Source organism: Stegostoma tigrinum, chromosome 1 (genome assembly GCF_030684315.1).
Source record: "Stegostoma tigrinum isolate sSteTig4 chromosome 1, sSteTig4.hap1, whole genome shotgun sequence".
Classification (NCBI taxonomy): Eukaryota; Metazoa; Chordata; class Chondrichthyes; order Orectolobiformes; family Stegostomatidae; genus Stegostoma; species Stegostoma tigrinum.
The window spans coordinates 125,512,943-125,535,814 of NC_081354.1; the positions used below are offsets into that span (position 1 = coordinate 125,512,943).

At 41.8% G+C, this 22,872-nt stretch overlaps 1 protein-coding gene across 1 annotated transcript in view; it reads right to left on the bottom strand.

The window, feature by feature from the left end:
- mtrex (Mtr4 exosome RNA helicase) overlaps window positions 1-20,911 on the bottom strand; it is a 129,881-nt gene extending 108,970 nt beyond the window's left edge. The window contains exons 1-3 of the mRNA XM_048527213.1: window positions 20,799-20,911; window positions 5,059-5,199; window positions 3,523-3,589 (exon numbers count right to left, since the gene is read on the bottom strand). Coding sequence (XP_048383170.1) covers window positions 3,523-3,589; window positions 5,059-5,199; window positions 20,799-20,902 — 312 coding nt within the window. The 5' untranslated portion in view covers window positions 20,903-20,911. The remainder of the gene's footprint in view (window positions 1-3,522; window positions 3,590-5,058; window positions 5,200-20,798) is intronic.
- Window positions 20,912-22,872: the final 1,961 nt, after the last annotated feature.

Sequence of the window (22,872 nt, forward strand, 5' to 3'; positions counted from 1 at the left end):
TAATGCTGAACTTCTACCATTATTTCTTTATTTTTCTAATTCATACCCAAGATTTTGTACCTAGTTTTATAAGAACTGTAAAGCTGATGTTTTAACTTTATTAAATTTTTTAAAATTTGTACCTAAAAGTTTGTCCCTAAGTATCTTTCTACCTAAGGTAGAAATGGAAATGGCAACTTTGTACACTTTTTGCTGTACTCATGTATCCCTGTATTTCAGTACACATGACAATAAAGCCTAATTGCAATTCTATGAAACTTCAACATTGAAAGTCACTTTAGTTTGTCTCCTCCACTTCTCACCCCACCCGATTCTTTCAGCGTCTTCTCATAGTCACACAGCATGCAAACAAACCCTTCAGTCCAATTCGTCCGCACCGACCAGATGCATCAATCTCACCTACAATTAAATTGTACAACATATTTTTTCCCCCCACCCCAAGGTTCTTACCAAGACACAGCCCTGATAATGTTGGAATGAAGTTACTTCACTTGGCAAATGTGTCAGAAAACTGATATCACACTCTCCCACAATCATCAAGCTAACAGCAGCTTGACAAGCTCTACAAAACACAGGAGTACCACAAAAATACCAGTTTCGTCAGATCAATCTAAACAGAGGAGACTACAAAGGGATGAGGGTAAGTTGGCTGCATAGACTGGCTAACTTCATTAAAAGGTGTGACAGTGGTTAGGCAATGGTTAATATTTAAGGAATGAATGTATGCACTGCAACAATTCCTTTCAGATAAGAGACGACATCAGGAAAAGTGGTGCAACCACACGTAACAAAACAAATTAAGCACAATACTAGCTCCATAGAGGAATCATATAAAGCTACCAGAAGATATACCTTGAGGACTGGGAGCAGTTTAGAGCTCAGCAAAAGAGGATCAAGATGGAAAAAAAAAGGTTGAGAGCAAACTTAAAGGAATATAAAAACAGCCAAAGTGCTCGTGTAAGGAAGTTTAAAAAAATGAGTGCGGACAAATATAGGCCCCTTCCTGTCTGTGCCATGAGATTGGATGAAGAAGAACAAGGAAATGGCAGAGCAATTAAACAACTTTAGTCTGATATTACAGAAGAGACAAATAATTTCACAGAAAAGCTGAGGAAGCAAGGGTCACTTAGGAAGGGGGAACTGAAGGAAATTAGTATTTTCACAAAGGCGAGCGGATATTAATGGGTCTGAAAGTTGATAACTCCTCCAGTCCTATCCTCTACATCAAAAGGCGAGCGGATATTAATGGGTCTGAAAGTTGATAACTCCTCCAGTCCTATCCTCTCCATCCCAGAATATTAAAGGAGGGAGGCTGGAAATAGTAGATGCATTGTTCCAAAATTCAGTGGGTTCTGAAACAGTCCAAGAATATTAGAGGATGGCAAACGTCATAGGATCATAGAATCCATCCAGTATAGAGGCAGGCCTTTTGGTGAGTCCACACCGTCCATCCAAACAACATTGCAAGGGATAGTCCCTTCAGTCAGAGGCTGTGGCTTTGGGTCCGAGTCTCTCCAACAAGAGGAAACACTATTTCCACGTCCACTCTATCCAAGCCTCTCGGTATTCAGTAAGTTTCAATCGCATTTCCCCCTCATTCTTCTAAACAGCATTATGTAGAGACCCAAAGCTCTCAACCGCACCTCATATGACAAGCCCTACATCCCCAGGATCATTCTTCTAAACCTCCGCTGGACCCTCTCCAAAGCCAGCACACCCATCCTTAGATGTGGGGCCCAAAACCGCTAACAACATTCCAAATGCAGAGATTATTGCCCACGGAGAGCACTAAAGGTTTACCAGGGATTCCCAGGAAGGCAGGTTTCTCCCACAAGGACAGATTGTGTCAACTAGGCCTATTGTTCAGAAGAATGAAGCGGGGATGGGTGGCTATTGAAACAAAGAATTCTAAGAGAGGTGACAGCTTGGACGAAATGATGATGCTTTCCCTGGCTCTGTGATCCAGAGCAAGTGGTCACAGTCTCAGAATTGATCATTCTGGACAAAAATAGCAGGAAATTTCTTCACCCAGAGGGTGGTGAGCCTGTGAAATTTCAGCATAGAAGGCTGTGGAGGTCAAATCACTGAATATATATATATATTACAAATACACAAGTTGTGTACACAAGCGCGTGTGCAAGTGCATGCGTACGGAGAATGCTTTTTTTCTGATGTGAAGTGTAATAGATCAAAATGATCATCATGACCTCCTGAGTTGATTAGGCTAATTAAAGTTCTCCGTAACTCTTAGAAGAAAAGGACAGCAAAGACAGTATTAGGGCTGACTTTGATCAAATAGACCAAATAGTTTAGTCAAAAAGAGATAGATTTCTCGAAACTAAAGGTATCGAGGTTGTGGGGAGATACGGGCAGCGTGGTGCAAAAAGATAAAATGAGACCCCATCACGTTGAATAGCTCAGTAGGAATGACGGACTGAATGGCCTACTGTTGCTCTTTTTTTTCTACAAAGAAGTATCCCTCACATTAAAGACACTGCACATATACCATTTCCCTTTTAACTTAATTTACAGCTGTAGTGCAATTGCACTATATACTTAGTCTGCAAGACTAAGTTGCCAAAAGGTTAAAAGTCATGCTGCTCCTGAATGTTACAATTAACAGTCATAACATGAGAAGTCAACACTATTGTACCAATGATGAATTGAAACAACGTAAAAAAAAAGTTTTCAGATATGTTATTTCTACTGCAGCACATAAGCAACAACTCTGTTCAGAAGGTTTAATGCCATATACCTTCCTTTGGCCCATATCCCTTAATACGTTTGCTAAACAAAACTTCCCAGTTTACAGATGCTTCTCAGACTCTGTTTCCTCTGATTAAAGTTTTACTCACCCCCCAGAATACTTCCTTATTTGCTAAATTGAATTTGTGACAGAAAAACTCAGGGAACTTTAACTATGTTAAAAAAAGGCATTGCTACTGATTGCCTACACCATCCTAGTTATTTTAAGTTAACAGTGCATTAGTTTATGAGTTTCTTTTCACAAAACTGTCAGTAATTAGTAAAGAAAGACAAGTTCTAACAAAGTAATGTTTAAAAAAAAACGCAAACCTGAACATGCAAAATGCATTCAGAGCTCATTATTTACAAAACATAGTCCAGAATCTCAATCCAAGTTCGGAACAAGTTCAACACACAAGTCATATGAGGCACCTATGTCTACACATCTTCCAAGGCCTGCAATGTACTGCTGCTTTGCTTTGTTTTGTCAACTCGGGTGGAAAGTCAGGAAAGCAACATAATTCAACTTCACTCAACGATCAATGGAAGGATGATTGGAGTCTTGTACTTTCTCAGTCAAGAAATGGTGCCTGGCATTACAAAGTACACAACATGCCACTTTACAACTCGACTTTTATTAAAGTACACAATTGGTGACACATGTAATTCAAAAGTATTCTGCATTAAAGCTGAAGGTTTTAAAGTTAACTTTATCAATAGGTCAATACCGAAATCTAGAAAACAAAGAAAAAAAATCATTTTAATTGAGGCACTTACTTCGTGGTTACAGCCTTCTACTGTATCAACTTGTTCCACCTTGACCTTAGGCATCAAGTCTGAAAGGCTAAGTTACCAAAAGGTTAAAAGTCATGCTGCTCCTGAACGTTACAACGGTCATAACATGAGAAGTCAACACTATTGTACCAATGATGAATCGAAACAACGTAAAAAAAAAGCCATTATTTCTACTGCAGCACATAAGCAACAACTCTGTTGAGAAGCCCTGTGAAACAGATTTTCTGGTCTTGGCTGAATTTGTCCCCTAACACATACCAACTTACCGTTTAGCACATGAATAGAAAAGTTGCTGAATGTGTGGCAGAAGGTTATCACTTAGCAAAATAGAAGGTTGGTAAATAATCATGGAGCAAACATATTTCAGTATTCACAGGAAAACAAAAGTGACTTTTAAAAAATGTGTTCATGGAATATGAACACTGTTGGCTAGGCTTGCCCAAAGGGTCTGATACCTGGACATCAGAGGTTATGTTTTGAGGAGAAATGAATGAATTAGATCTGTTTACTCTCACATTTAGAAGGTAAAAAATCTGATCAAAGTCTACAAGATATTAACAGGAAAAACAGGGTGGATCAAGAGAAGCTATTTCCACTGGTTGTGGATTCTAGAACTATTGGGCACAGTCTGCGAATTAGGGCCAGGCCATTCAAGAAAGATGGTAAGAAGTATTTCTAAACACAAAGGATGGTAGATGTTTCAAAATCTCCTCCACAAACAGTACTGGATGCTGGATCAGTTGTTAATTTTAAATCTGAGATGGACAAACTTTTGTTAAGCAAAGGTATTAAGGGATATGGGCCAAAGGAAGGTATATGGCATTAAGCCACAGAGCAGCCATGATTTCAGTGAATGGTAGAACAGGATGGCTAATTCCTGTTTCTATGTACCTAGTCATGCATAGTCAAGGAAAGGCAAGGATGACAAGTTTCCACATGACTGAATCAAATGGGTTATTACAAGAATTGACAATGATGACATTTATCATGACATGATCATGATAATGAAGTGTGCAGCTTGATGAACACAGCAGGCCAAGCAGCATCTCAGGAGCACAAAAGCTGATGTTTCGGACCTAGATCCTTCAGAGAGGACCTCTCTGATGAAGGGTCTAGGCCCGAAATGTCAGCTTTTGTGCTCCTGAGATGCTGCTTGGCCTGCTGTGTTCATCCAGCTCCACACTTTGTTATCTTGGATTCTCCAGCATCTGCAGTTCCCATGATCACTGATCATGATAATGGTCATGATGAGGCCAGATTTATTTTCATTCCAGATTTTTTACTGAATTCAAATTTCACCATTTGTCATGGTGGGATTTGAACTCGTGTCCCCAGAACACTAACTTGATATTCCGGATTACTGGCCCAATGTCGTTAACCAAGCAAGCTCAGCATATTTCACAAACTGAAATAGCAAGTCACAGTTATAACTTACTAATATTTCACACTGAATATTGTTAACTATGGATATCATGCTAATTTTGCTTCGGATATATTTTAAATTTTTAAAAATATTACTTGATTTCATCGGTGGACACAGCTTCAAGTTTTGGCTTTTTTCCAAAGAATGCATCATCTGGATTATCTGTCTCTACTTCACGTTTGTTCTTGACTGAGGAAACTGCATTAGCTCCTTGAATACCTCCAGCAAGGGCCTTCCTGCAGAAGATAAATTTTAAAACTTCACCAGCATTTTAAAGGTAAGTTGGTTGTACACTTGGTAATCTTTAAGGAATGTACAGTAAAATCTTTAAAAGTCAACTGTATGATTTCCTGGGCACTCTAAAAACAGATCTACAAGCTTTGAGATGAACAAGGTAAATTCCAATAATCTCTTCAAAAAATTACAATACTTGACATTTGTCCCATAAAACATACAAGTTCACAATGCACCTTACACTTAAATACAAAGTCTTTAGCATAATACGGAGGAAAGATTTATGGCTAATGCCAGTTCAATCTCATTATTCCCCCACTAATTCCAGAGACTACATGACAATACAAATTATGTTAACAATAGGCAACCACAAAGCAAAATTTTTGTTTTCAATTTATATCAGAAACAACAAAAGTGCAATTTGATATTGAGGGAAAGCAAAGTGCCTCAAAGTGAACAATAGCCACAAACGGTTTAATTCAAAAATCCAGTGCAGCATGACATCTGCGCTCAACGAGGCAGGGGAACCCTTCACATATTGTGGACTGACCCGGGTCTTAATTTACATCTCACAAGCAGACATTTGGCCTCCATTGCTTCTTAAATATTTGACCTTCTACGCTTTTTGGAAGCAACTCCACACATTAATGATTTCAACTAGGTGAAGAATTCAAATATTTGAATCCAATTTTTTTCTCCACAAGGATGCTGCCTGGCCTGCTGAGTTTCTCCAGCTGTTTCAGTTTCTGTGTGATGCAAAAAATTTCACCTTAAACAAGGACAGTAGAGGTTAAGCCTGCCGAGAACCAAACCACAGCCCTAAATTTGCTCAAAACCTGCACTATTCAAGCAGCACATCCAGAGCATGGCATTCATGCTAGAAAACTGGGGTGCAAGGGAAAGAGGCCATTATCCACACTTGGCATTGTTTGACCAAGACCTTACCAAAATTTGAATGATGTCACAGAACTATTAAGTCTGTCCATTGTATCTGCGCTGGTTATCCAAATGAGCATGATGACACAGTGCCATTCTCATGCACTTTACACATATCCCTTTACACTATTGTATTTAAATAATCACCTGATACCCTCTTGAATGCAACAACTGAGCCCATCAATACTACACTTCCAGGTAATGCATTCCAGCCTGAACCACTGGTAAAAACAAGAAGCAGAAAGCAATTCCAGCACAATAATGGTTGGCCTCACCTTGGCCTTAACCTCAGTTTCCTGCTCATCTGCCACAACCCTCGACTGACTAAAAATCTGCCAATCGCCTCCACTGTTTTTCTCTCACATTACGTTTACTTCTTTTGCAAATCACTTTCAATCTGTGCCCTCTTATTCTTAATTCTTTTAAGAACAAGACAGACCTTCTCTGTCCAGACTTCTCACGCTTTCGAAAATATTACACCTCTTCTTCAACTTCTTTTCACCCAAGAAAAACAATACCAATTCCTGCAATCTAATTTCGTAGTTGACAATTCTCAGCCCTGTAGCCATTCCCATAAACCTCTTCTGCACTCTGTTGAATGTGTCCACGTCTTTCCTAAAGTGTGACACCCAGAATAATACGCAACATTTATCGTAACTCTGCCTCACCAAAATCAATAGAAATTTTATAAATTCACACCAGTTTTTTCCCCAAGGTTGACATTTAAGGAACAGCAGCATTGCAAATATATCCGTGGAAAGTGCAACAATGAAATTGAAAAGGAAATCAGGAAACCAAACAGGAGGCATGCAATACTTATGGCAAATAAAATCAAGGAAAACATAAAGACACCTGATAAATATAAAAAGATCGAGAAAATACTGTCAGTGAGTGGAGCAGATTACAGACAAAGGTAAGCTATCTTTAGAGTTCAAAGAGCTGGACATAGTTCCTGATGAGCACTTTGCCTCTGCCTTCACAATATAGTGGGATGATGCAGACATTGCAATTGAGGAGGAGAGTGCAAGATACTTAACGGTGAAACAGCAAGTATTGAATTTATTAACAAATAAGTTGCAAGGTCTGGGTGAAACATAACCCAGATTGCTAGATTTTCTAATCAACCTGTTCAGAGATATTATGACATATCTCAGAAGGTGGGACTTGGAACAGTGACCAATTCAGTGCAAAATAGTGGAACATCAGTCCAACATTTTCCAATTCTATCTGTCTTAAGGCATTGTACTGGAGGGCTACTGAACAGCTATCATTAATATTATTTATTATTAAGTACTAAATTCCATTCTGTACAAATGAAAGGGAAGGACAGACTCGGAACTGTAGACAAGTCAGTCTCACATCAGTAGTGAGAAAATTACTGAAAGAAATTAGTGTCATTTAGAAAGGCATGTGCAAATCAAAGGGATTCTGCCTGGATTCTTGCACATTTAAAAAATAAAATCGAGCATTCATGCTCAGCAGCAAATAGGGAAGGCAAATAGATGGTTGACATTTATTTCAAAGGGAACGGAGTCTAAAAATAAAGCTCTAGCCAATCAATCCTGGAATACTGTGAACATTTTTGACCCCATTATATAAGGAAATATATACTGGTATTGGAGGCAGTACAGAGAAGGTTCACTACACTGATACCTGGTATGTTGGACTTTTTTAAATGAGGACAGACCAAGTAGCTTGGGCTTGTAGTTTTTGGAGTTTGGAAGAATGAAAAGTGACCTTATTGAGATATAGAAGATTGTTAGAGGACTCGACAGAGTAGCTGTGCACAGCTTGATTTTTTTTGGGAGTCTAAGGACAGAGGGCGTAATCTCAGATTCAGGGCTCGAGAGAGATGATGAGAAATTTCTTCACCCAGACAGTAGCAAATCTGTGGAATTATCTACCACAGTGGGCTGTCACGGCTGGGTCATTAACTATTGTCAAGGGTGAATCCGACAAATTTTTAAACTGGTAAGGGAAGTTTTATGAGAAAAGGCAGAAGGTGCAGTTGACAAATATCAGATCAGCCATGATCTCAGTGAATGGCGGAGTACCTTCAATAGGCTAAAAGGCCTGCTTCTGCTTGTACATCATATGGTCTTTAGGTACATAGGGGCAGTTAAGCATGTTTAATTATAGAAGAACTTTTGTTTTAAATAGGATTTACTAGAATGCCACCTAGGTTGGAAGGTTTGACATATATGAGGTTGGATAGGCTAGGACTTTTTCCCTGGAGCACAGGAGACTGAGGGGTGACATTACAGAAGTCTATAAATTCATGAGAGGGATAGATAAGGCAGATAGCCAACAGCTTTTCCCCATGGTAAGGTAAGAGGGCATAAGTTTAATGTGAGGAGAGATACAACCGGATCCAGAAGGGCAATTTTTTCACACAGAGGATAAGTGTCTGCAACAGACTGCCAGAGATGGCGGTGGAAGAAAGTATAACTCTGTCGTTTAACAAACATTTTATGCGCACATGGATGAGATAGCTTTGGAGGAATACGGTCCACATAACGGCAAACAGGACTAGTTTAATTGTAAAAACTGAGTGGCATGGACAAGTTGGACCAATGGACCTGTTTCCATGCTATAACCCTCTACGGCTAAATCATTCATAGGAAATGGGTATAGCTGGCTTTTCAATACTTCTTTCCATCGCTGATTTCCCAGAGCACAGTTAAGAGTCAATGACATTGGACTGAGTTTGGAATCAGATATGCCACATCAGGAAACGGTCACGGTTGTTAACAGAGGTTACTATTAGGCCAGCTTTTCATTGAAATTAAATTTAATCATCTGCAAAGGTGAGATGACTAGCCCAAGATATTTCTGTGCAAAGACCATATCTTTACATTTTACTGAATTTTTGATTGAAAATTGTAAGTGAAAAAGAACTGTTTTGAAAAGCAAGCTTATTAACACTCCCACTTCCTACAGACTAAGGGGGTGGCCATGGGCACCCGCATGGGCCCCAGCTATGCCTGCCTCTTTGTAGGTTACGTGGAATAGTCCCTCTTCCGCACCAACACAGGCCCCAAACCCCACCTCTTCCTCCGGTACATTGATGACTGCATCGGCGCCGCCTCTTGCTCCCCAGAGGGGCTCGAACAGTTCATCCACTTCACCAATACCTTCCACCCCAACCTTCAGTTCACCTGGGCCATCTCCAGCACATCCCTCACCTTCCTGGACCTCTCAGTCTCCATCTCAGGCAACCAGCTTGTAACTGATGTCCATTTCAAGCCCACCGACTCCCACAGCTACCTAGAATACAACTCCTCCCACCCACCCTCCTGCAAAAATTCCATCCCCTATTCCCAATTCCTCCGCCTCCGCCGCATCTGCTCACACGATAAGACATTCCACTCCCGCACATCCCAGATGTCCAAGTTCTTTAAGGACCACAACTTTCCCCCCACAGTGATCGAGAACGCCCTTGACCGCGTCTCCCGTATTTCCCACAACACATCCCTCACACCCCGCCCCCGCTACAACCGCCCTAAGAGGACCCCCTCGTTCTCACACACCACCCTACCAACCTCCGGATACAACGCATCATCCTCCGACACTTCCGCCATTTACAATCCGACCCCACCACCCAAGACATTTTTCCATCCCCACCCCTGTCTGCTTTCCGGAGAGACCACTCTCTCCGTGAATCCCTTGTTCGCTCCACACCGCCCTCCAACCCCACCACACCCGGCACCTTCCCCTGCAACCGCAGGAAATGCTACACTTGCCCCCCACACCTCCTCCCTCACCCCTATCCCAGGCCCCAAGATGATATTCCACATTAAGCAGAGGTTCACCTGCACATCTGCCAATGTGGTATACTGCATCCTCTGTACCCGATGCGGCTTCCTCTACATTGGGGAAACCAAGCGGAGGCTTGGAGACCGCTTTGCAGAACACCTCCGCTCAGTTCGCAACAAACAACTGCACCTCCCAGTCGCAAACCATTTCCACTCCCCCTCCCATTCTCTAGATGACATGTCCATCATGGGCCTCCTGCACTGCCACAATGATGCCACCCGAAGGTTGCAGGAACAGCAACTCATATTCCGCCTGGGAACCCTGCAGCCTAATGGTATCAATGTGGACTTCACCAGTTTCAAAATCTCCCCTTCCCCTACTGCATCCCTAAACCAGCCCAGTTCGTCCCCTCCCCCCACTGCAGCACACAACCAGCCCAGCTCTTCCCCCCCACCCACTGCATCCCAAAACCAGTCCAACCTGTCTCTGCCTCCCTAACCGGTTCTTCCTCTCACCCATCCCTTCCTCCCACCCCAAGCCGCACCCCCATCTACCTACTAACCTCATCCCACCTCCTTGACCTGTCCGTCTTCCCTGGACTGACCTATCCCCTCCCTACCTCCCCACCTACACTCTCTCCACCTATCTTCTTTACTCTCCATCTTCGGTCCGCCTCCCCCTCTCTCCCTATTTATTCCAGTTCCCTCTCCCCATCCCCCTCTCTGATGAAGGGTCTAGGCCCGAAATGTCAGCTTTTGTGCTCCTGAGATGCTGCTTGGCCTGCTGTGTTCATCCAGCCTCACATTTTATTATCTTATTAACATATACATGTAATTGCTATTTAAACTGCAGATTATTCAGCAACAGGGATGACGACTACAGACATGGTAGAGCCACTGAGTGTGCAGCAAGGGTGATTTGGTCAGTAACAAGTAGCTGACTGCGCTGTAGAATGGTTGTCAATTACAAAGTCCTTCTGACTGTCAACAATTCAGTGATTAGCTCCCAGGCAGCTGCACAACTTGCTGGTGGGACTGTTTGGTCAGCTGTCTTCTGACATCCAAAAAAGAAAACCCTGTTTTTTCCCTCTGCAGTAAAAACACCTTAAGTCCAAAGAAAGGCAGATTACTCCCCTATTCAATATTGAGAGTGTGACTTTTAACTAATATGCTGAAAGACTTTTTAAGTGTGAACAAGTTGCCCTCTGCCCCCTGTAGGCAGGTGAAACTATCTGATTGAAGAGTAGCAGATTCTAACAAATCAAAAGGATCATCCAATAAATCCTATGGACAAAGCATATTGAACTGCATTCCCAGTCTTTCCCTCCACTCGTGCTTTTATTTGTGTCTGAGTGTGTTGGAAGAGTTCCTTGGGGTTACAGTTTTATTGAGTAAACTAGGCGGATAAGGTAAAGGAGAGTCGAAAGGGATTCCACAAGTACATGAAAGGCAAAAGAACAAGGAGAGAATAGGACCTCTTAAATATCAACAAGGTCATCAAAGTGTAGAACCAGGAGATATGGGTGAGATCCTAAATGAATATTTTCGCATCTGTATTTATTGTCAAGAAAGGCATGGATGCTAGGGTACTTGTGGAAATAAATAGTGATGTCTCGAAGGGAGTCCACATTACAGAAGAGGAGGTGCCAAAATCTTAAAATACATTAAAGTAATTAAATCACCAGGACCCGATAAAGTGTATTCCAGGACTTTGTGGGAGGCTGAAAAGAAAATTGCTTGGCCCCAAGCAGAGACATTTACATCATCGACAAATTAGAGGAAGTGCCCAAAGAAGGAGGGTAGCTAATGTTGTGCCATTATTTTAAAAAGGTTGCAGGGAAATGCTTGGGAACTACAAACCAGTCAAGCTAACATCGGTGGTGGCTAAGCTATTGGAAGAGCAGGCAGGGTCTACAGGCTTTTTGAAAGGCAAGGACTTATTTGGGATAGTCAGCATGGCTTTGTGCATGAGAAATCACACCTCACAAATTTGATTGAGTTTTTTTAAAGAGCGACTAAGAAAGCAGAAAAGGGCAGTGGGGTAAATGGACTTCAGTAAGATACCACATGGTGGGTTAGTGAGCAAGGTTAAATCTCACATGTTCCAAGGAGAGCTGGCCGACAGGATTCAAACTTGGATTGAGGGTGGAAGATAGAGACTGGTGGTTAAGGGTCGTTTTTCAAACTGGAGGCCTATGACCAATGGTATGCCATAGGGGTCAGTGCTGGGTCCATTGTTACTCATCATTTATATAAATGATTTGGATGGGAATTTAGGAGGTATGGTTAGTAAGCTAGCAGATGACACCAGGATTGGTGGTATAGTGGACAGTGAAAAAGGTTATCTGGGAATACAGCGAGATGTTGATCAACTGGGTGAGGATTGGCAGATGAAGTTTAATTTAGATAAATGCAAGTTATGCATTTTGGTGGGTTAAACCAGTGCAGGACTGACACAGTCAATGGTAGGTCCTTGGGGAATGTTAGACAACAAAGAGATCTAGGGACACAGGTTCATAGTTCCTTGCAAGTGGAATCACAAGTAGACAGGTTTGTGAAAAAGGCTTTCAGCATGCTTGCTTTTATTAATGAGAGCATTGAGTATAGGAGTTGGGACGTCTTGTTGCAACTGTACAAGATGTTGCTAAGGCCACATCTAGAATACTGAGGGCAGAAAAGATTACTAGGATGCTACCTGGATTGGAAAGTTAGAGTTACAAGGACAGGCTTGATAGGCTGGGACTTCTTTCCCTGGAGCATGTGAGACTGAAATTTGACCTGACAGCGGTCTAAAAAATTATGAGAGGCATAGATATGGTAGATAACCAAAAGCTTTACCTCATGGTTTGGGTCTTTAAACCTGGAGGGGATAGGTTTAGAGTGAGAGGACAAGATACAAAATGGCCCAGAGGGGCATCCCACCCCCAATACAGCGGGTGGAGAGTGTCTGGAACAGGCTGCCAGAGATGGAGATGGAGGCAAATACAATTTTGTCATTTAGGAAACATTTAGACAGGGACACAGATGGGATAGGTATGGAGGGGTATGGGCCAAACACAGTCAAATGGGGCTAGATTAACTGTAAAAACTTTGTGGCATGGACAAGTTGGTCTGATGGGCCTGCTTCCATGTTGTAAACCTCTGCGACTTATATGCTGACGTTTTTTTTTTAAAACCTGCAGCTGGAATATGTTTATTTCCAATAAACAGTCATTATTACCAAGTACAGAAATCTAGTTCACCCTTACCGTTGACCTGGATCAAAAAGACCTGGGGAATTTTGCATATTTTAGTAAAAATTTTAACAGCTGTGAAAACTCTGGGAATAGTGGAGCCTGATTTCTAGATATACCTCACTGGGGTAGTGCACAACTGCTCTGGCACTGCCTCCCCAAATTAACAAGGATATTGTCAGGCTTGGAGAATTTTAGCCCTGAAGAAAGCTTGAATAACATTTTAAAAAAAGGATTACAACCAAAGAAACCGCTGTAAAGATAAGAACTAAGTTAAGGAGAAACCTCGGAGATGGGCAAGGTCTAAACTCAATATCTGAAACCCTGGTCGGGCAGCAAGACACATTATGCGCTACTAATGTTTTGCTACACCCTTGAAGTGCCTAAATCAGCAAGACTACCTATTAAGGCTAGGAAGTGGGAACAGGTGAGTTTTTCTTGCTAGCGGATTGGTCAAAAGGCTTCCTTCTGTCCTCTAAATTTCTATGATTCTACTCAAGTTTATGGGTTCAAAACAATTCAGAAAATAAATTAATTTTTAGCTGAAGCATGGCTTCTTTGTTATGATGGAAGGAATACACACTATAAGCACAAGAGAATACATGCACATGCTAGTGATAAATGTAGTAGCAAAGGAGAAATTTATTTAAGGATATTTTTAGGTCTGAAATGGGCATCAAGCTCACATTACACATCAGAATTTTAATATGTAGACACTCCATGTTGCATGTAACTGATCAAAAATAGGTTGCCGAAACCCACTCTCCAGCTCGTCATGCACAGCCTACCAGTTTAAAGGTACTTTAAATGCATACTTAGTTATAACAATTCTTTTGTTGTGGGTGGTCGAAGACGAGCAACACCTTGGAAAGCAGTCCAAGTATAATGTGAGTTTAGCCTGTTTCCACACTTACGTGGGCTACTAGGAGTGGTGGTTGCTGGGGTGACATGTCATGGATGACAGCAAGGGTCATATTCCTCCTGGATTAATTAATTTGGAGCAACATGAAGAGAAGCTCACAAGGTGTTGGAAAATAACACAAAGCATAAAGTTGCTTTATGATACATGCAATAATGTAGATTTCAACTGGCTAGACAGCTGGTTTGCAATACACAATGATGCAAACAGTGTGGGCGCAATTCCCGTTCTGGCTGAGGTAACCACAATGGTCCCACCTTATCTACCTTCACCCCTCACTTTAGGCATGACCACCATGTGCCACTCTCTTATTGCAGCCCTACGGTCTAGTTGGAATATGGTGACTCCTATTATAAAACTGCAAAAATAACAAGGTACAGTTTTTCACAGCAGCACAGCCTACATATACCACAAATGATTTGGTACCAGTAAGTGATAAATTAAGGCACCATTTTTTTGTCTCTGTGTAAATAGTGAGAAAAATCAAATGAATGCACAAACCTAGATCAATGTGAAATTGTGCACTGAATCATGAATAAGATTCTTGCAAAGATTTGTAGCTTGGGTTGTGGGCGAGGTTGTTGACTTGCTTGCCAGGCTGGCTGGTCATAGTTCAGACGTTTCGTCACGATGCGAGATAACATCATCAGTGTGGCCTCCAATGAAGTGATATTGTTCTACTCTGCTTAATATTTATATGATCCAGTCAGCTGAGGTGTTTTGTGTCATTGCCGTTTTTTTTGTAAGGGAATTCCTATTGGCCCATAATGCAACCAATAAGCATGTGGAATTAGACCCCATACATAAACACTCGCAAAAAATAACTGGAAATGACACAGAACATCTCAATAGACCGGATCATACAAATTCCAAGTGGAGTAGAACAACATTGTTTAATCGGAGGCGGCATTGACGATATTACCTAGCATGGCGACAAAACATCAGAACTATTACCACCAGCTCAGTGAGCAAGTCAACAACCTCAATGAATGATGAAAAATCATCACTGCAGAGTGATTAAAGATCAAGTTAAAGGAAGGTATTTTGCAAGCCTATTATGCAAAGAATCGGAGTTGATGAATCAATGCTTCAGGGATGACAATGATGAAGGCAAGGTGATTGATAAAGGTAGCCCAACAAGAAAAATATCCCACTGTAGGCCAACAGTGCACCTGCTGACAGAACAGCATACACGTGCTGCAGCAAGCAGAGAGATGGCATTTGCATATTTGGAGATAACAGAAGGATGATTTAAAATATAGTTTGCAACCAAAAAAGTATGATGAGCATGTCTAAGAGATGGGTGTGTTATGCTGGCGAGCTGGTGTAACTGACTAAATATTCACTGGCCCAGGCTAATACTCTAGGATCATGGATTCAAATCCCAACTGGTGGAATTTAAATTAAATTAATAAATCGTGAAATTAAGACATCTCACCAGGAATAACTAAAGACAAGGCGACCACCCAGTGAAGCTACAGAACTACGTATGTGACAAACAGCAGGTGACAGATAGAGCAAAGTAATTTCACAACTAAAGGATCAAATCTAAGCTCTGCAATCCAGCTGCATTCAGTCATGAATGACAGTGGACAATTAAGCAACACACGAGAAGAGGAAAATCCACAAGTATCTATATCCTCAAAGGTATGGGTGTGCCACAGATCAGTGCAATGAACAAAGCTGAAGCACCAAGAACAATTTTTCACCAGAATGCGGAGTGGACGATCCAACTGGCGCACCACTGTAGACCCTCAACATTACAAATACCAGTCTTCAGCCAATTTGATTCACTCCACATAACATCCTGGAAATGGCTATGGGCCCAAACAATATTCTGGGTATCGGACAGAAGACTGGTGTGCAATACTTCATATTTGCCGAGATAAGTGCAGCTTCGAAAACACACAATGAACCCATTGCGATCAAAGCAGCTCATTTGTTCAGCAAAGCATTCATAAGCATTAATTCCCTCCACCACAGAGGCTCAGGAGCAGCAGAATGCACAGCAGACACTCACCAAGTTTCCTTAGCCAGCACCTTGCTAACGCAAGCTGACAACAGGCAGGACAAAACAGGAAGCAGGTACACTGGAACATTACCATCTGCACATCTCCCTCCAAGTCACCCATCATTTTGACTTGGAAATACGTCACCATTCCTTCAGTGTTGCTAGGTCAAAATCCTGGCACTCCTTCCCTAATAGCACTGTTGCTATCCATGCACTCTCACTCACCAACTTCTCGACAGGAACTACGGATTTGCAATATATGTATAGCCCACATAAACTGCTGTCACTCAAAGACTTCTGAAATGAATGCAGTAGATGGAAAGATTAGAGGGAATGTTACCTGGAATTCCCTGTCTAATAGCACTGTGGGCATATCTGCATTACATAGCAGCAAAACTTTCCTGTGAATTAATGATGATTTTACATAAGCATCGATGTGGTGGACCAAAGGGTCCATTTTCATGCTGTACATCAATATGACGGAAGCATACTTAAGATCTAGGAGGATGGGAAATGAAGAAGCCCTTGAAGTATATAAGGAAAGTAGGAAAGAACTTTAGCAAGGAATTAGAAGAGTTAAAGGGATCATGAAAAGTCATTAGAAAACAGAATTAAGGAGAATCCCAAGGCTTTCTATACATATATTAAAAAAAAGAAAGGGTAGCCAGGGAAAGGGTCGGTCATCAAGAACAAAGGAGAGTATCTGTGTGTGGAGCCAGAAGAGATAGGGGAGTTCTAAACAAATGCTTTGCGTCAGTATTCACCAAAAAGAATCAAATGATGGAAGATGATCTCAGAGAAGGGAATGTCGAATTTCTAGGCAAGTTGCTTTAAAAGAGGACCGTGTTGTGCATGTTAAAAAGTATTAAGGTAGATAAGTCCCCTGGTACTGATGGGATCTATCCCAGAATATTGAGGAAGGCAAGACAGCAAATTGCTGGAGCATTAACAGACATCTTTATATCCTTCTTGGCCACAGATGAAGTCCCTGAGGACTGGAGAATAGCCAATATTGTCCTATTGTTTAAGAAAAGTAACAGGGAAAATCCTAGAAATTACAGACCTGTAATCCTCATGTCGGTGGCAGGGAAATTAATGGAAAAGATTCTCAGGGACAAGATCTATACACATTATAAGTGATAGACAGCATGGTTTTGTGCGGAGGAGAGCTTGTTTCACAAACTTGTTTGAGTTTTTTGAGGAGTTGACGAAGGTGATTGATGAGAGAAAAATGGTTGACGTTATCTACATGGACTTCAGTAAAGCCTCTGACAAGTTTCCTTATGGCAGACTGCTACAACAGGTCACATGAAGTCACATGCTATTGGGGTGAGCTGGCAAGCTGGAAATAAAACTGGCTTAGTCATAGGAGGCAGAAGGTAGCGATGGAAGGATACATTTTGGAATGGAGCATTGTGACTAGCAGTGTTACACATGGATCGGTGCTGGGGCCTCTGCTGTTCGTGACCTACACAAATGATTTTGAAGAAAATGTAGCTGGTCAAATTATTAAGTTTGTGGACAATACAACAATTGGTGGAGTTGCGGATAGTGAGGATGATTGTCCGAGGGTACAGCAGCACAGAGATCAGTTGGAGGCATGGCCAGAAACATGGCAGATTCAGTTTAATCTGAACAGATATTTGGTGGTGCATTTTGGAAAGTCAGGTACATGTGGAAATTATACAGTGAATGGCAGAAACCTTAGGAGTACTGATGTACAGCGGAACCCGGGTGTGCAGGTCCACAGATCTCCGAAGGCAGCAGTGCAAGTAGATTAGTTAGTAAAAAAGGCCTACATAATACTTGCCTTCATTGGAAGGGCCATTGAGTATAACAATAGATAAGTTATGTTGCAGCTTTATAGAACTTTATTGAGGCTACACTTGGAATATAGTTCCCCTCACCACGCTACCAGAAGAATGCGGATGTTTTGCACGGGGTAGAGAATAAGGTCCCAGGATGTTGCCTTATTTGGGAGATTTAACCTATAAAGAAAGGTCTGATAGACTGAGTTTGTTTTCAGTGGAATGCAGAAAATTTGTGGGGCGACCTGATAGAAGTTTATAAGATTGTAAACAGAATGGATGGAGTGTAAAATATGAGGCTTTTTCCCAGGCTGGAGCAGTCAACTCTGACACAGCTTCAAGGTTCAGTGGGGGGGAATTTTAAAAGAGATGTGCAAGGCAAGTTTTTCACACAAAGTATGGTGAAGGCATGGAACATGCTGCCACAGGAGGCGGTTGAAGCAAACAATAGCAACTTTCAAGAAACATGAATATGTTGAATGTGGATGAATACATGAACAGGAAGGGAACAGAGGGATACAGATTCTCTGAGTGAAGACAGTTTCAGTATGGAAGCACAAAATGTGTCAGCACAGGCTTGGAGGTCTGAAGGGCCCGTTCCTGTCCTGTACTGTTCTTTGATTACAATCCTAAAAGAGGATACAGTGAAGCATAGATGTGCCACTGCAACAGAGCTCCATTTTGCAAAACATTTCCAGAGTAGATACCAGAAACAGTGCCAAGAAAATGCCTGATTTAAACAAAAGACATATCTGAGGTTTGCTTCAACAAAATTGACTTTGTGCTTTATTGGAAATTAACCCTATTTCCAATCATTCCAGTGTTGCAGTAGTACCAAAGCCTGATCATTATCAATTATGAAGACTGGTTCCACCAATCGTAACATGTACCAGAAAAATCTCTTTAAGAGAACAAAGTACTAAGAAAAGTCATCTTGCTTTTTAACAGCTGCCTTTCCCAGAAAACACTGTAATGTGAATTGAAAATCACACATAGCTTTCCAGCAAACAATACAACAAAATTTCAACAACTTGAATCAGCATCATGTCAATCTGAAGGAAGTGATCAAGAGAATAGTGGACAGTAATGACAAAGTTAAAAAAAAACCAAGCCAATGGAGTTCAGTATGAAAGAGGAATTTATGTGTGTCCATGCCTGGTAAGATGATCAGCTGGACCCAAACTTCTTGCAGAGACAAGAAGCACTCAGGACAGAAGCCAACAATGATACTAAGGAGGCTTTTCAGAGTACTGTAGAATAATTGGGAGTGTATAGTTGAGTAGGTGATTATGAGGAGGAATTACTATGGACAACTAGTGAGACCAGGTATTAAACTGTCTGATATTTCCAAAATTATATACATCCTGTCCAAAGCTCTGAAATGAGCTCTGTATTGAAGACATTCAGTAAGGGTCTAAAACAGAGGAAACCAGTCCACTGGAAGTTTAAACTTTCCAGGCATTTTCTGCACATATCTTGGAGTCCTGACACAAATATCCCAATGCACATTTCATTTCCAACAATCCAGAGATCAGAAATTTGAGTAAGTATACAAATTTAAGTTAGTATTGCATCATTAATTCCAAGAATACTCCTAATAGACTGGTGAGGTAAAAATTTCACAAGGTACAGGTTTTAACAGTTCAGTGCAAAAATTGCTCGGAATGTAACCTTGTTCTGACACAAGTTAGGCATGTGAAACGTGGCAGTAAGGGCGTGATGATCAACAAATGTGAGCTTTTAAAAAAAATTAAATAATCCTCCTTCTACCCTCACGAAAGATGCATGTGTGGAGTTAGAATGTAAAATACTGATCAGATATAGCATTGACCCAGTACTAATGCTTGATGGCAGAAAGTATTTCACCCCACCGCGGAGAGCAATGCACCTTTTCTGTTTTCAGTAGTTGTAGAATTAAGGAAGGGCTTCAGCAAAGGGGGTCATTTGGCCACCAAATCCAAGGCAGGTCTCTTCAAAAACCAACTCCTGGAGAGATGTACTTCTCAGTAAATTAAAATCCCTTCCAAATATTAGAATTCAAACTCTTCCACCAATGTCAAATAGCACATGCTAGATCACAGTCACCTGCCATGTAAAATACCATTCTGCTCACGTTCATAAAACCGAGAACTGCAGATGCTTGTAACCTGAAACAAAAATAGCATTCGCTAGAGAAACTCAGCAAGTCTAGATAAAAAGCAGAATGAACGCTTCAGGACCAGTGATGTTCCAAGTTATGTTGCCAGACCTGAATTTCTCCAGCAATTTCTGGTTTTGTTTCTTCTCATGTTACTGTTTACAATAACATAAACTCTATGGTCAGTTTCTTTCTGTGCCAACATATCGAACTTTATAGCCATTCAGAAATCCTAATCTAAGCCCGTTACACTTAGCTTCGGTCATTTACTGCTCACAGCATTAATAAAAAAGGATCTCGCTTCCCAAAGTCTTAGATCTGTATCCCTCTACCTTTTATTAATTCATTTTATCCAAACGTGTCGTAATCTCATAAACCACTATCAAATCTCCTCTCAATCTCGTTTGCTCCAGCTGCAAATTAATCTCGTTGCTGAAACCTCCATCCTTGGGATCATTTTAGTAATTTTTCTCGGGTCTACATCCTGTTAAGGATCCCGAGGCAACGAATGGGCTGAAAAGGAGAATGGATTATCACTCCTGCCTTGTGATTGCTCTCCATTGGATCCTGACTCCCACAGCGACTCAACTCCACCAGTGTGACTGCCCCTCACCGCTCTCTCTCTCTCCCCCACCTCCAAGTCTGTGATTCCCAAGCCCACGTCCACTCCTTGTGTCCCCCTCCCTTCAGGGTCAGCTGGGAGGGGGGGAGGCGAGCACGCACACGTTCCGCCCAAGCAATGATGGTCAGGGAGAAACTGATTGCTCCGTGCTGGCTGGAATGATGAGAGCATCTTTCTCACCCAGGAACACCCCCGCCGCCGGCGCCTGCAGACCCGGTTTTGTCCTTCTTGGTGGATTCCTCCTCGAACACGCTAAACAGATCATCACCGAACGCGTCCGCCATCTTTGTCCACTGTCCCACAATGCCGCGGTGCAAACGGTGGTGTCCACAAAGAGTCAAACTGAGCGGGACCAGAATCGCGCATTTCAAAACACGTGCAGCCGAGTCCCTATCTGTTCAAATACCTGGCATTTCAATCACACATTTACGTTCTCTCAAAACTACAGCATGCAATTCTTTGAAAAATTACTTCTCTTTGCTGTAAATATGTGGCGTGTTCCACAGTTGAAATACGCCCATATTGTGTGCTCAATCCAATCGCAAACAATTCCTACTGTCTCTAGAGAATTAAACAATGTTTTTTGGGAACAATTCAAAAGGCAAACTCTGGGAAACTCTCCATCCTCACTGCAAGAATGGGCATCTAGCTGGGTGGATTGCTTTTTGTGACCAAACCTGGACATTTGTTTTGCGGAGGTGTCATATAAGATTCTAAACATGTTTGTCTCTCCACAGATACAGGACTGCCAGATCCGCTGTGTTTCTCCAGCATTTTCTGTGTTTCTTTCAGATTTCCAGTATCCGCAATATTTTGAGATAACCAGGTGTACAGCTAGATGAACAGAGCAGGCCAAGCAGCATCAGAGGAGCAGGAAAGCGAACATTTCGGGTTCTGAAGAAGGGTCTAGGCCCGAAACGTCCGCTTTCCTGCTCCTCTGATGCTGCCTGTCCTGCTGTGTTCATCCAGCTCTACACCTTGTTATCTCAGATTCTCCAGCATCGGCAGTTCCGACTGTCATCCGCAATACTTTTGCTCTTTTTCTATTCGTGCATCTGTAATGCATTGAAATAAGAGCAATTAAAATCAGACATATTTTATCACAGAGATAGTAGGAACTGCCGATGCTGGAGAATCTGAGATAACACGGTGTGAAGCTGGATGAACACAGCAGGCCAAGCAGCATCAGAGGAGCAGAAAAGCTTGACGTTTCGAGTCGGGACCCTTCTTCAGAATCACACAGATTGATTTGCTTTGCCAGATGGACAGCTAGAATAATTTCACTTATTTCTCATGTTATACCAACAGACACATAACACTGTGACCATGCAGTAAATTAAACATTTAAAGGCTACTTGCCGTCTTCAGAATTCCTATTCGGTTATTTGTTATTGGAAGTCTGATAAAAAGTCTGCCTAAACTTGTTGGTCGTCTTTTTTAATGTAAAAAACCCTGAATTCTATTATTTGTGATAGACCATATATTTCTAACCCAAATACGACGTTCAGTTCTGACCCATGAGAATGTGAAGATCAGTCATAAAATTATAGACCAGTAAGTCTCACGTCTGTCGTCTGCAAGGTGTTAGAAAGGATTCTGAGGGATAAGATTTATGACCATCTGGAAGAGCATGGCTTGATCAAATACAGTCAACACGGCTTTGTGAGGGGTAGGTCATGCCTTGCAAACCTTATCGAGTTTTTTGAGGATGTGACTAGAAAAGTTGATGAGGGTCGAGCTGTGGATGTGGTGTATATGGATTTCAGTAAGGCATTTGATAAGGTTCCCCATGGTAGGCTCATTCAGAAGGTCAGGAGGAATGGGATACAGGGGAACTTAGCTGCTTGGATACAGAATTGGCTGGCCAACAGAAGACAGCGAGTGGTAGTAGAAGGAAAATATTCTGCCTGGAAGTCAGTGGTGAGTGGGGTTCCACAGGGCTCTGTCCTTGGGCCTCTACTGTTTGTAATTTTTATTAATGACTTGGATGAGGGGATTGAAGGATGGGTCAGCAAGTTTGCAGACGACACAAAGGTCGGAGGTGTCGTTGACAGTGTAGAGGGCTGTTGTAGGCTGCAGCGGGACATTGACAGGATGCAGAGATGGGCTGAGAGGTGGCAGATGGAGTTCAACCTGGATAAATGCGAGGTGATGCATTTTGGAAGGTCGAATTTGAAAGCTGAGTACAGGATTAACGATAGGATTCTTGGCAGCGTGGAGGAACAGAGGGATCTTGGTGTGCAGATACATAGAT